Genomic DNA, 13,632 nt, shown 5'->3' with positions numbered 1-13,632 from the left:
GAGAGGGATGTGGGAATGCTGTGCCTGACTTGGGGCTTTTTAAAAAAAAATTTTAGCACCATTAGTTGGGAATGGGCGGGGCTGGTGACCAGTTTTTAGTGTGCTCTATGGAAAAAAGTATGCACACAAAAAAACAAACCCCAAAAATGAAAATCTTTCACCAATGAAACAAAAACAAAAAAATCCGCTTCACACTCTTAGTAGTTCGTGACTCTTAAATGGATTTCTTATCTTTTATCTTTTGGCTCATTCCCTGAACAAATGTCTGATTCATCTGTTTATTTTTCTCCCCCAAGGAAAGAGGTCGGAGGGAAGTGACATTGCCCCCAGCGGGTTCGTCCCATCACCTAGAGCGAAGAAGAGGAGAAGGGGCAGCTGCTGCGCTGTAAGAGCTATGTACAAATGCTGAGCCAGGGGTGGATGAGTTTATATAGAGCTTCACTGTCATGATCTGAATTCTTTTCTCTAAAGTTTGACGCAGTGAACCTCAAACTTCCTTCCTTTGCTTTTTTCAGTTCCTATCAGAGGGTTGCTGCTTTCTGAACTGCTCTCTAATAGGACGTGGGAGAGGTCAGAGGCTTACCAGGACTATAGAATCCATAACTCAGTGGAAAATTAGAGGCAATCACTTTGTCTTTGTGTGTTGTAAAAATGTTTTGAGTCAGTAGTGATTCTGCTTTACTAAGCCTCCTCGCTAGCCACAGTCAGCAGTGCCAGTATATCAGTTTCTGGTGCTCTGTGCTTCAAATGCACTGGAATAGTTCCTCCAGATTTCCATTGAAGGCACGTTTCAAATTATTTGATGGATATTAAAGAAATGAACACATCAAATTACAATAGAACATCCAAAGAGCATGAACATAGTCACACACAACAATATCCAACAGTTAGTTTCTTTCCTTCAAATGGCACTGGAATAGTTCCTCTAGATCTCCATTGAAGACATGTTTCAGACTGGCAGATAAGTAGAGCAATGAACCTATGAATTAAGAGAGGATTAAGAATATAAGATCTGCCATACTGGGTCAGACCTAAGGTCCATCAAGCCCAGTACCTTGTTTCCAACAAGTGGCCAATCCAGGTGACAAAGTACCTGGTAAGATCCCAAGGGTATTAGTTTTAAATGTACCTAGTAACTTCATTGTGTGTCCCCTAATCTTTGAACTTTTTGAAAGAGAAGACAACCAATTAACATTTACTCTTTCCATTCCACTCATTATTTTAAAAACTCTATCATATCTCCAAGCTGAAGAATCCTGATCTCTTTAGCCTTTCTTCATAGGGGAATTGGTCCATCTCCTTTATCATTTCGGTCACCTTTCTCTGTACCTTTTCTAATTCAGCTCTGTCTTTTTTGAGATGTGGTGAACAGAACTGTACACAATACTCAAGATGAGGTTGCACTATGGAGCGATACAGAGACATTATGATATTCTCTGTTTTAGTCTTCATTCCTTTCCTAATAATTCCTAGCATTCTATTTACTTTCTTGGCTGCTGCACACTGAGGACAAGATTCAAACCTATTATCAACGATGTTGCCTTTTCCTGAATGCTGATTCCTAATGTGGAACCTTGCACTGTGTAGCTGTACTTTGGGTTACTCTTCCCTAAGTGCATCGCTTTGCACTTGTCCACATTAAATTTCATTTGCCATTTGCATGCCCAGCCTCCCAGTTTTGCAAGGTCCTCTTGCAATTTCTCATAATCCTCTTGTGATTTAACAACTTTGGATGATTTTGTGTCATCAGCAAATTTGATCACCTCACTCATTGTTCCCATTTCCAGGTTATTTATAAATATATTTAAAAGCAATGGTGCCAGAACAGATCCCTGGGGCACTCCACTATTCACCTTTCTCCATTGGGACAATTTAAAATTTAGCCTTGTTCTTTGTTTTCTGTCTTTTAACCCGTTCCCAGACCACAACAGGACACTGCCCCATCCCATCATTTTTTAATTTCCTAAGAAGCCTCTCATGAGGGTCTTTGTCAAATGCATTCTGGAAATGCAGATACACTATATCAACTGGCTCACCTTTATCCACATGTTTATTTACACCCTCAAAAATAAGTAGCAAATTGGTGAGGCAAGATTTTCCCTGGCTAAATCCATATTGGCTTTGTCCCATTAAACTATGCCTGACTATATGTTCAGCAATTTTGTTCTTTATGATAGTTTCTACCATTTTGCCTGGCACAGACATCAGACTCACTGGTCTGAGTTTCCTGGACCACCCCATGATCCCTTTTTAAACACTGGCGTTACATTGACAATGCTCTAGTCTTCAAATACCATAGAGTTCTCAACCATTGCTTCGTGCACCCGCTGCACTTCCCCCCCCCCCCCCTCTCCTCACCTCAGCGAGATGAACGCTGCTGCCGTTCCTGCCCGGGCTATCGGCACATTCAAGCACGGAGGGAAACGGCAGCAGTGTTTGTGGAAGCCAGCAACAGGAACATGACTTTTTCTTCCCGCTTCTGTAGCCCAGAAGAGGAAGTGATGTTTACCCGGCACGCCAGAAGAAGAAAAGGCCATCCTGCTGCTGCCTCTGCAGAAATCGCATCCCAAGGCTCCCCCGGCCCTGCAGCCATAAGAAGGCAGCACTCAGCTGTTTGCCTGTGCTGCGATCATCAGGGCACAGAGCAGTCCGCTGAGAATGTGGCTGCCGGGATTTCCTGCCGTGCGGTTGTTGGGGAAATCCATCCATTAGCTGCAAAAAAATCAAACTGCAGAAAAATTAAAGGCTGGGGTGGGGAGAAGAAAAAGCATAGAATTACATTCTCAACTGACTGCTCTGTGCCGCAGTTGCAGCACAGGCAAACAACTGGTGCTGCCTTCTTACTGCTGGGGGTGGGGGAGTCACTCCTGCTGCAGTTTCCAGCCTGTCAGGACTCTGCTTTTAATAGCAGTATACCGGCTGCCTTGTGCTGTAGCTGCCATGTGGGGTGGGGGTGAAAGTGAGTGCGTGAGACAGAGAGAGTGAGCCAGCATGTGTGTAAGTGTATATGAGAATGTGTGTGATTGAGACTGTGTATGTAAGTAAGAGAAAACGTGTGAGAGCAAGAGACTGCTCAGGGAAGTGACTGGTGTGCGTGAGAGAGATTGGTCAGGAATATGACTGGTGTGTGAGAGAGAGATTGGTCAGGGAGGTGACAGGTGTGTGTGAGAGAGAGGAAAAGATTGGTTAAGGAGGTGGTGTGTGTGTGAGAGAAATATTGGTTAAGGATGTGACGTGTGTGTGAGAGAGAGAAAGAGAGCTTAGTCAGGGAAATGACTGATGTGTGAGAGACTGTGTGTGAGTGTGAGATAGACTAGTCATGGGTCCTAAGGAAGAGGAGGGTGAGGACAGAGCTTCAGCAGCCCTTGCTGCTTCTGGTGTGTGCTATTGGCCTACAAGGGAAAGGAGTAGGAGAGTTACTGGAGAGGGTAAGTAAAGGTGGCTTTTTAAGTTTATCTTTCTTGATTGACTGCCATTTGAATTATTGGGTATTATGTAATGTGTCTGCTGTTAGAAATATTTTATTGGTGTTTATAGAATTTTTAATAATTTTGTAAGTTTTTAATGATTGGGTGTTATTCTATTTATCATTTGTTTCCATGCATAGTTTTGTAAATTGAAACAATACAGGTGTTGTCTTCCCCAATCTAACTCTGCCCATGGGAATGTCTCACATTAATCATGTGGTTTGAAAATCACAGGCATCGGTCAGAAATGAATACTGCGTGTTCTGACTCCATGGGAATTGCTGTAACACCAGCCAACTGGATCCACAGAGAGCAGTCTCCTTGCCCCCTTTACTCCATAAATGCAGGGTCACTGTCAGAATGCAGAGAATATCAAGGTCATGCTGTATTATCTATTAAATCCAACCCTGGTCAAAACAAGTTAGACAAGCACATGCATTGTGTTGGAGGGGGAGCCTAACAAAATGTATCATCTAGGGCAGTGGTTCCTAACCCAGTCCTCAGGTATTCAGGATATCCACAATGCATATGCACGAGAGAGGTTTGCATGCACTGCCTTTATTGTATGCGAATCTGTCTCATGCATATGCATTGAGGCTATCCTGAAACACTTGGCTTGGTGTGTCCCGAGGTCTGTTTTGAGAACCACTGATCTAGGGCACTGTACTCCCAACATATGCAACTCACTGTATCCTCAGGGCCATAGAAAGTGATATGTATGTGACACTCTCCGCCCCCACAAGACGCAGCCTATCAGGCCGGGGCGCACCGATGACGTCAGTAGCTTCGGCGGGCGGGGGATTTAAATCCCGGCTGCTCCACCTGGCGTCGCGCGCCGAAGGTGCGCGACAAAGGGGCCTGCCCCTTTGTGCGCCCCTTTGTGCAGCCCCTCTGGGGCAGCCCCTATTCCGTTTTCCGTTCAACAGACCTCAAACAAATCGATTTCTTCTTCAGTTCCTTTTGGGCTCAGTCCCCGGCTCACCTTAACACTGTGCAAGGCAAGGCCAGGCTCCATTCCAGCCTCCTACTCCACGCACGCGGCTACAGCCCACTCCCCAGAGAAGCTGACAATAACCCAATGGCGGCAGGGCAGCTAATCAGAAGAGGACCGGCGGGGCTGCAAAAAGTTTAAATCTTCAACCCCACCTAGGTGCCGAGCGTTGTGCAGCACCGGAGTGCCGCCCAGTGACCTCATTCTCGACCGCTCCCAACCTGCCACCAACCAAGGAGAAATCTGATCCTCTTGGACCTCCACTCCAGTTCAACTCTAAGCCCGCTTCGCTCCATCCTGGCAACTATATTATCAGACCTCGACAGTCCCATCCCGCCCATCTCTCGATCTTCCCTAACAAATATCCACCATCAGGCTCTACAATTATTGCTATCTGCGACATCATCAAGCACAACTGAAAGGGTACACCCAAGAATTCCACTCCACCCCACCCCCGCCTGCTGTCCTCTTCCTCAAGCATTTTGATTGCTCACATCTCTTCTTCAAGCATATTGACTTCTCACATCTCACATATCTTCAACCCTTCCACAAGATGCGCTCTTTCACTATACCCATAACCTTCAATCACAGGAAGGTTGCATAAATACTTTCCATAATGTTTATGAATTTATATGTGCACCATAAATATATACTTTTACTGAATTTTTCCTCCCAGCTCAGGCAGAACCAGTCTCGATGCTGAGGTACCATGGGCCTTCATTCACCAGGCATTTCTACTGATTAACTTCCATCCCATCTCCATATAAAACCCAGCCTTTGGAATCTAGTACATGTAAACACTGCATGCCACCTGTAGGTGTCACTGTTGAGCAGTAGCTGAGCTCTCCCTCCTCCTCCACAAATGGCTGAAATCTTTTTTTTTTTTTTTTTCATTACTGAGCAACTGATTGACCGGTTTGACACATACCAATCTTGCCACTAACCCATTTGCTGCAGCATTTAAAAAAAATGAGAAATGCTTCTTTTCCATTCACCTTGACAGTGTCGCTGATTGATAGAGTGGGAGAGAATGGCTGCCTGTATTGTGTTGTAATTGTCTTTTTCATTCCTCCAGCTCCCACTTGATACCTTGGCTGTTGATTTCAGTATGATGGTCAATAACCCACACCTGAGTGATGTGCAGCTCCAGATGGACTCTGGGGACATTCTGTATGCCCACATGTTTGTGCTATATGCTCGCTGCCCGCAGCTCGTTCAGCTGGTAAGGATTAAGGGAGCAAGAATTGCCTTTTTCATTGATCACTCGTCCCCAGCTCTGCTTCTTTGCACATCCTAGCCATCCCAGCACTATCCCAGGTATCCACACATTGCCATGCTCTTTACCATCTAAGCTATATTCAGACTTACAAGAAGCTGAGGCAATACAGATGAATAACAAAAATACTTTCAACCGAATAGTAGTCTCAGATCTGTAACTGTGCAGGATCAGTACGGCACAGACAGGTAATTTTTTTTCTGCACAGTTAGAGGATACCTTTTGCATATATCTTACAATAGGGAAACTACCCGGGTAGGTTTTCTTTGAAAATTACATATGTACTTTGCACCTGCTGTTGTATTGGCAGCTGATCAGGGCAAAATAGTGTACATACATTTGAAATGTACATGCTCTATTCCCCCCCCCTCCCCCCCAATCTGAACATGCTCCCAGGAACACTTTTTTATCCCAGCCAAAAGTCTGTGCACTGTGGAAACCCATGCGTACGTTTAGCTGGGCAGAGGAGGTTCAACTTTCAGCCAACTAGAGTTACCCAGGTAAATATCTATGGTGGTTCTTTTTGGCTACAAAGTACTCCATATCCATCCATTTGTCCATCCACATTGTCAAAATCATTCTGGATTATCAGGGTCAGGATCTTATTTTTTTCAAAAAATAATGTGCAGTTTTTGTTGCATAGTTTACTGTGATCATCCAAGACAAAAAAGTGGAAAGTGCCAACCTCACGAGCAATAATCAAGAACAGAAGAGGGTGAGGTGGAAGAAGTTTCAAACAAAGATTATAATCCACTATTTGAGAATCCTAATGTTTTGTTATTCAGGATTATAATCTTCCATCTCACCCTCTTCTATTCTAGTTTCCTGTCATCACATTATTTTTAAATTCTCCCTTTTTCTGGGGAACTTTCAGCTTTAACAGCAGAAACTATGGAACCAACCCAGCTGTAAAAATAGGATGAAACATAGGAGCATGTAATCAGTGCAGTGGCAGTAAGTGTGGGCTGTGAGATCTACTTTTTTGGGATAGCCTGTGACCTAGGCTGGCCACGGTCAGAGATGGATCTTGGTCTGACACAGCATGGCATTTCTTATGTTCTTATGAGATGCTAGTACCAGGGATCGCTGAGCTAGCCGGCTGTGAGAGTGAGTCTCGCAGAGCTGTAGTTCTGGAGAGAACTCAGTTTGATAGCACTGAAAATAGAATCCATGAGGTACTAGTTACTGGGGAGTGACCAGTGGGTAGAGAGCCCCTGACGTTGTAGTAGCTGCTGTTAAGGTAATTAGTACTGGGGGTTGCTCATCTGATTGTAGTGACTGAGGAATCCATGGGAGTAACTTAATGACCGAGAGTAGCATGGAAGACTCGTCATCTTTTTTTCCTCCACTCATGGGCATTTCTCGCCTTTGTCTTGTCAGGTTCATTCTGAAGGTTTCTTAGTGGAAGAAGATGGAAACATGAGGACACGTCGAGTGTTGTTGAATGATGTCTCGGTGGAGGCCGTATGTGCATTTCTGCATTACCTGTACTCTGCCAGCATTGGCATTCCTCCTTGCTTGCGCTCTCATGTTGCTGCTTTGGCTCTCAGGTAAGTAAAGTGGATTTTTAGGTTTGCTAAATCATTATGGGTAGATAAACATTTGGATTGTCCCTCTAGCCCTGATATGAATTTCTAGAATATTTACCTTGCTTGTCAGTTAAGTCACTCTTCTTCACATTTTATTTCTTTTCACAGCCTGGGTGCATGTTCCCTGCTTATGATGTCACTGCACAGTCAGGCATTGCGTAGTGATGTCATGAGCAAACAGTTTGAGCATCAACAGTGTGTAGTAACGGCGCATAGAGGATCTAAAAATTTGTATCTATAGCTGCATGCATGTAAAATGACTATAAATGCAGAAGCATATGTATATTCCAAAGGCATGTTTGCTAATTACATCCAGCAGAATAGTCATTTTGCTTTGTGTGCACGACTGCTGTCTTTATCTCACATTACTTCAGTTCTTGGTTCAAAACTGCTGAAAAAGCAAAATGTATTCCTTAAACTGCACAGCTTTCAGTCCTGCTGCCAGATGACCTTTTGGGGGCAATTTTCAAACTTTCTGCTTAGGTGAAGAGTCCACAGGTACCCCATGTACCTAATTTTTTAAGAGAAAGTGCATGCGTAGTTTCCTTTTTGAAAATTGCCCATGGGTACGAAGTGCTTGCAGATTTTGTTCCTGCTTTTTTATGTGGGTCAGTGCTACCTTTCTGGAAAAAAAAAAAAAAAAAAAATGGTGCTGGTACTTACTTGCAGGATGCATGTTCTTTTTGTTTTGTTTTATTTTTTTTTGATGGAACACAGGGCAAACAGGCAGATAGAGGGAAAAAAGTTCCAGTACTCAGTACCCCTGGGAAAAAGCCCTGATGTGGGTGAAATTTCCTTGAAAGAGAAGGCATGTAGATTTGAAATCTATGCTTGATATTGTCTTCCCCATCTTAAACCTACCTCTGGTAACTCCAGCTCACTGTCTGGCTAAAAGTGCATGTGCTATGGAAGACCAGATTGAGGGAGGGCGGTTTGCACAAAGTACCTGTTGTGGTAAATGACTGCCAGACACCAGACAGGTTTGGTGTAAAGATTCACAATTTAAGCCACTAACTTTAAACCACTACCTCTAATGCTTTATAGTAAGCAGTGGCATACTAAGGAGAGGTGTGGGGCTGCGGTCTGCCCTGGGTGAAAGCCAGGAGGAGGGTGCCATCGAAAGGATGGTCGGCAGCCACGAGCGGAGCTCAGCCCACTCATGGCAGAAAAAGAGGCCTCTGGGCCGCGAGCAGAGATCAGTCCCGCTCATGACAGAAGAAGAGAGAGGCTGCTGGCCACGAGTGGAGCCCATCCCATATGCGGCAGAAGAACTGGGAGGCTGCCGGGCCACGAGCAGTGGGAGCAGGGCTGGTGGAAGCACTAGGTGGCCACCTACAGCACCATGGGTCTGGGGGCCGCAACTGCACAGCCTTTCCGCTTCCCACTCACTCAGCCCGGAAAAAGAAGTGGTGGGTCCATGTGGGCGGGAAGAAGGAAAGGCCGTGCACTTGCCAAAGCAAAAAGAAGATTAGTGCGTGTCCCGAGTTATCACAGGAAGAGGTAGCATAGGCATTTGAGTACACTTGGAGCAGCAACAGCACTGCACTCCCTCCCTGCTGCAGGTGCAGGAAGCAAAGCCACACCAGCTCCTACAGCCTCAAGAAAAATGAAGAGTCCCTATCTGTTGCAGGGGCTGAAGGAGGAAGCTGCTGCTGTGCCTTTGATGGGGAGCGGGATAGGAAGTGAGAGAGAATGTGTTTGTGTGTGAGAGCGTGTCTGCATGTGTGTGTGTCTGTTAAAGTATGTTTTATGTGTTAGTGTGTGTGTGTTTGATAGAGCATGTCTTTGTGTGAGAGCATTTCTGTGTGTGTGACTGTGAGAATATGTCAGGATCTGTGTGTGAGCACATGTTCTGTGATTGAGCATGTGAATGTATATATGAGAGGAGAAAGAGAGTGAGTAATAACCCCTCTCCTCTCCCCTGCTAACCTAGATAATCTCAGGGCATCTGGAAATCAAAAGATCCCAGGTACAGACAGGTTTTAAGTATTGGGTGGTATTTGTGTCTGCTGATTTGAAATGTTTTATTGGTCTTTGGAAAATGTATATGAGTTTTAAATTATTTCATGTTATTGTTTTTTGTCAGCTTTTTGAGGTATTCTTTGTTAGTATGGTTTTACATCTATTGATGTTTTATATTTTCTGTTTTTATTGTCTGATGTTTATGAGAAATTGTAATGCTTCTGTTTTTCCATTCTTGCACTGCATATATAGTCTGGTTTGTTGCGGTTTACAATTGTTTTGTCTTCCTGTTTGTATTAATACTTTATAGTCACTTTATTCTGCATTTGGTGTGAGGGTCTGTTTGACTGCACTTGTATTCTACTAGGTGCTGTTTAGGGATCTATATAGCAGCTTGACTTTTTCTGTTTTCCTAATAATAGGTGTATTGGTGTTTTAGAGCTTGGTGTAATAATTGCAGTGTTGCTTTTTCATAAGTAGAGTTGTTAGAGTTTGAATGCTGGCAGTTATTGCAGTTTTAGTATAGGAAATTTACTATACTGAAATTGTAATTTAATGTACTTGTCGCTTTCTGAGGAACGAACCCATACCCTTCACACATTACAATAAACTCAATACCAATTCCAAGGGTCTTTTTTACTTTTTTGTAGGGTTTTATAACACTGCATGTAAATATAATAAAGATGTTGTAAGTGATATTTTTATCTCAGAAGATTGTACTTTAAATGTTCATGTAAAATCTATTATTATAAATACATAATATTTAATTGTGTGTGGGTGTGTGTGACTGGGGTGTGGGGAGGGGGCATAAGCTGTAAATTTCGCCTAGGGTGCCTAATACCCTTGCACCGCCCCTGGGTGGAAGACAGTGAAGAGAGCGACCGGACAGCCTCAGGCAACTGAAGAGGGAGAGGACCACAGTGACCGCGCATGAGCCTATGTGATTGAGAAAGGAAAGAGTGTGTGAGTGTGTGTATGTATGTGAGTGAGAGAGTGGGAGCCAGGGGGTGTGTGTGTGAGAGAGATTGAGAGCTTGCATGTGTATATGGGAGTGAGGGTGCATGTTTGTGTCTGAAGAAGGGAGCCTGTGTGAAGGGGTGTGTATATGTGAGGGAGAGACAAATGGAGGGAGTCTATGTGCAGGTGTGTGTAAAAGTGTGTGCAAGAGAGAGAAGGAGTCTGTGTGAGAGAGAGGGGAACCGGAAATCGCTGGGAGGGGGGAGGGGAGAAGTAAACCTTGAGGCAGGGGTGCCAAGGGAAGTATCCACCCCAGGTATGCCACTGATAGTAGATCAGAAAATCAAATGGATATTTTAAAAAGGCCAATAAAGCAGTGAGGGCAAAAAAAATCAATAAATAACAAAAGCACCCAAGGAAATGATTTATATAAACATAGTACATGTATCTTGATCCCTGCATGAAGAGGTATCGAACAAGCTAGGCTTTGACCAGTAATCAGAATATCTTATTAAAATCATTCTACACATAAAATAAATTCTCAGTTGTTGCTGTCTATCGCTGCATGCAATGTTGGGTTTTCTTGATCTGTTAAAAATATAAATAAGCCAAGACACACATCTCCAAAAATAATACAAGAGGAATCATAGGGCATGTTGTTTTTCATTGCTAGTATTGCACATGTAGCTGTCAACCAAAAGTGAATGAAAATACTGTAGGAAAGAAAACAGTTGACTTATCTTAAAATTTACTTCTTTGGCATTTATAAGCTAAATGAGTGAATAATAAGAAGATGAAGCAACAGCGAATAAATATTCTCTTTCTAATTGCAGGTTTGGTGTGAGAGAACTCATTGATATATGCGAAAATAGCCCCATTGAGGACCCAGAGAATTACGGATATCGTTCAGAAGATGATCTGTTCTCTGAAGAGAAGAAAGAAAATTGTGACAGCAGAGCTGAGCATTTCCAGGAGCTCCTGAAGTCTATGTGGGTGGATGAAGATGAAGAAGCACAAGCAGTGCTGGAAACAGGTCAGGGAGCAAATGAAGAACAAGAGAATGAGAAGGTGGATGAGCAGGAACTAGAAGAAATCTATGAGTTTTCTGCTACACAGCGAAAGATTGTTGAAGATGAAACAGAGATGGAAGAGGACAGTGAGGGTAATTGTATCTGTGAAACTGAAGACCATGGTGTCCACAAACAGAAAGATGAAGTAGCCATGGTGGAGTCTCTTTCAGCTAAAATAACAAGTGAAGAATTACAGAAGAATGTTGAGGAATGCCTGGAAATTGCCATGTGGGAATCCTCTAGGCAAGAATCCAAACTCCAGGAAATATCTGCTTGTGAAGACTTGCATAGTACAAATGCAAATAGCCTGGAAGGCAGCAAGAATTTTAAGTGTGGTAATGATACAGAGCCCTATGTTTCTGTTTCTGATGGAAAGAAAACTTTTGAGAGAATATCAGTAGTAAACTCCTGTAGATCATCTAAGGCCTCCAGGGAAAATAAAGAAAAACATCTGCCACCCAGTCAGCACTCTGATGTTGACTTGAATGACAGCTATGATCGTATGTTTTCACAGACCTGGGGGGAATATCTTGAGCCTTCACAGGCAACTTACCAGATGAAAAACCATGGGTGGACCACCACTGAAAATGATGGTAAGGTTTCTAAGTCGCCTGTCCCTGACAAAATGGGCCAGTTACAGAAAGATCAGTTACTTCACTCATATTCCTGTGGAAGTGCTGCCATCAATCCATTTATGTCTGTCCTACCTGCTGTTGGCCTGTCTCCGGCATCTCCCAAACCAAAAATAACATCCTCCAAAGTGTCCCCACTAATGCAGCATTATCCCTTGTCATCATCTGTTCAATCAAAAAATAAAAGTACTAGTGGCCTCCTCCATTTTGATGAACCATTGTTCCAGAAGACATGTGAACAGGTTTGCACATCAAGTTGTGGAAATAAAGAGATAAAAGAGATACCCATCAAACTGGCTTCTCCCTTAAAGCCTTCATCTGTGGAGTTAAACAAACAAGGTCCTGACCAAAGATGTTCTTCTTCCTTCAGTAAAGGATCTAAGAAACCATCATCGTTAATGAACCATCATGAGGAAGATGTTATCCTTTTGTTGGATTCTGATGAAGAAATGGAGTCAAATAAAAACTTGAAGTCTGTTTCAGGCCCACTTTCGAGGGGGAGAGATTCATCTCCATTGGCATTTACCCTTGAGAAAACAGTGAAAGATCCTCAGTCATCTGAACCTGATGTTTCATTAGTTGTTGGTTTTGACATAGATTCAGACCCCTTAAGAAAACCAGGTGACATGCATAATGGCAATGATTTAAACTGCTCTCTAAAGGGACATTGTGTCAGCCACATAAAAAATTGTACAGATAGCAAGTTAAAACTGGAGCAAAGCTGTGAAAGAGACCATAGGCAAGAAGAGAGCATGGAGACATCTTGGTTGGTCCCAGCCACACCTCTGACAAACAAAAGCCAGCACATCTCAATACAGACCCAGATCTCAAATGTCAGTCACTTGCCAAAGCACAGTCTAAGAGTTAAACAAAGTACTGAAGGTTCATCAGTAAACAGTATCAGCAGAAACCTTGTGAAGAATATGACAATAAATATATCCAAGATCTCATCAGATTTTTTGCTTAGGCCTACTTCTGGAACACATGTGCTTTCCAAAAGCATGGATAATAAAGATACTCATCCTGAGACCTCTGATAAGCAGTCTTCTGGAGACTGTCTGCCTGTATCTCCTGTGCCTCTAACCCCGCTCTCACAATGCTCTAGTAATATAGAAAGCAAACATCTTGCAAGCCCACTTTCTCCATATCAAGGACTTTCAGGTCTTACCCAGTCTGTGCATAATAAATCTTTGGGTAGCAGCGTATGTGAGATTGAGGACAGTGAAGATGACCCAGAAGCAGACCCATATGCCTTAAACAACAGCTGCCAGCAAGTCTATGATTTGCCTATTCCAGCTGATGATTGCTGGAATACTGATACTCTTGCACCAGTCAAGGTTAGCAGTAATGAGTCTGTAGGGAATAGCCATTTAAATGCTAGTAACCCTGATTCTAATAGTGACAAATGCGAAAGCTCAACAAGAAGTAAGGAAATGCTTGTCAGTACTCCTGTTAAAAGTAGAAACCTGGGTCACAGCCAAGCCTCTTCACTGGTATATGAAAAGAATTCTCTCCAGGCAAGTCTTTCTCAAGACAGCAGACTGTGTTTTCTGAACTCTACAATGTGGGATCATTGGGATGGAGAAGATAAAGAATTCCCAGAGGTCCTACCTCTTATTCAAAGGCTATCTTCTGCACTGCCTGCTGAAAAAAGCAAGGAACTAAAGACCCCTGGCAAGTAATTCTGT

General features: G+C 43.3%; 1 protein-coding gene across 4 annotated transcripts in view; it reads left to right on the top strand.

The window, feature by feature from the left end:
* SLX4 (SLX4 structure-specific endonuclease subunit) overlaps window positions 1–13,632 on the top strand; it is an 83,641-nt gene that overhangs the window by 44,654 nt on the left and 25,355 nt on the right. For all 4 annotated transcript variants that reach the window (XM_029576594.1, XM_029576593.1, XM_029576591.1 and 1 more), the window contains 4 exons: window positions 297–385; window positions 5,534–5,680; window positions 7,115–7,284; window positions 11,076–13,618. In XM_029576594.1, coding sequence (XP_029432454.1) covers window positions 297–385; window positions 5,534–5,680; window positions 7,115–7,284; window positions 11,076–13,618 — 2,949 coding nt within the window. The remainder of the gene's footprint in view (window positions 1–296; window positions 386–5,533; window positions 5,681–7,114; window positions 7,285–11,075; window positions 13,619–13,632) is intronic.

Source organism: Rhinatrema bivittatum, chromosome 14 (genome assembly GCF_901001135.1).
Source record: "Rhinatrema bivittatum chromosome 14, aRhiBiv1.1, whole genome shotgun sequence".
Taxonomy (NCBI): domain Eukaryota; kingdom Metazoa; phylum Chordata; class Amphibia; order Gymnophiona; family Rhinatrematidae; genus Rhinatrema; species Rhinatrema bivittatum.
The sequence above is the reverse complement of the archived record's forward strand: the minus strand, read 5'-3'. Positions and strand labels throughout refer to the sequence as shown.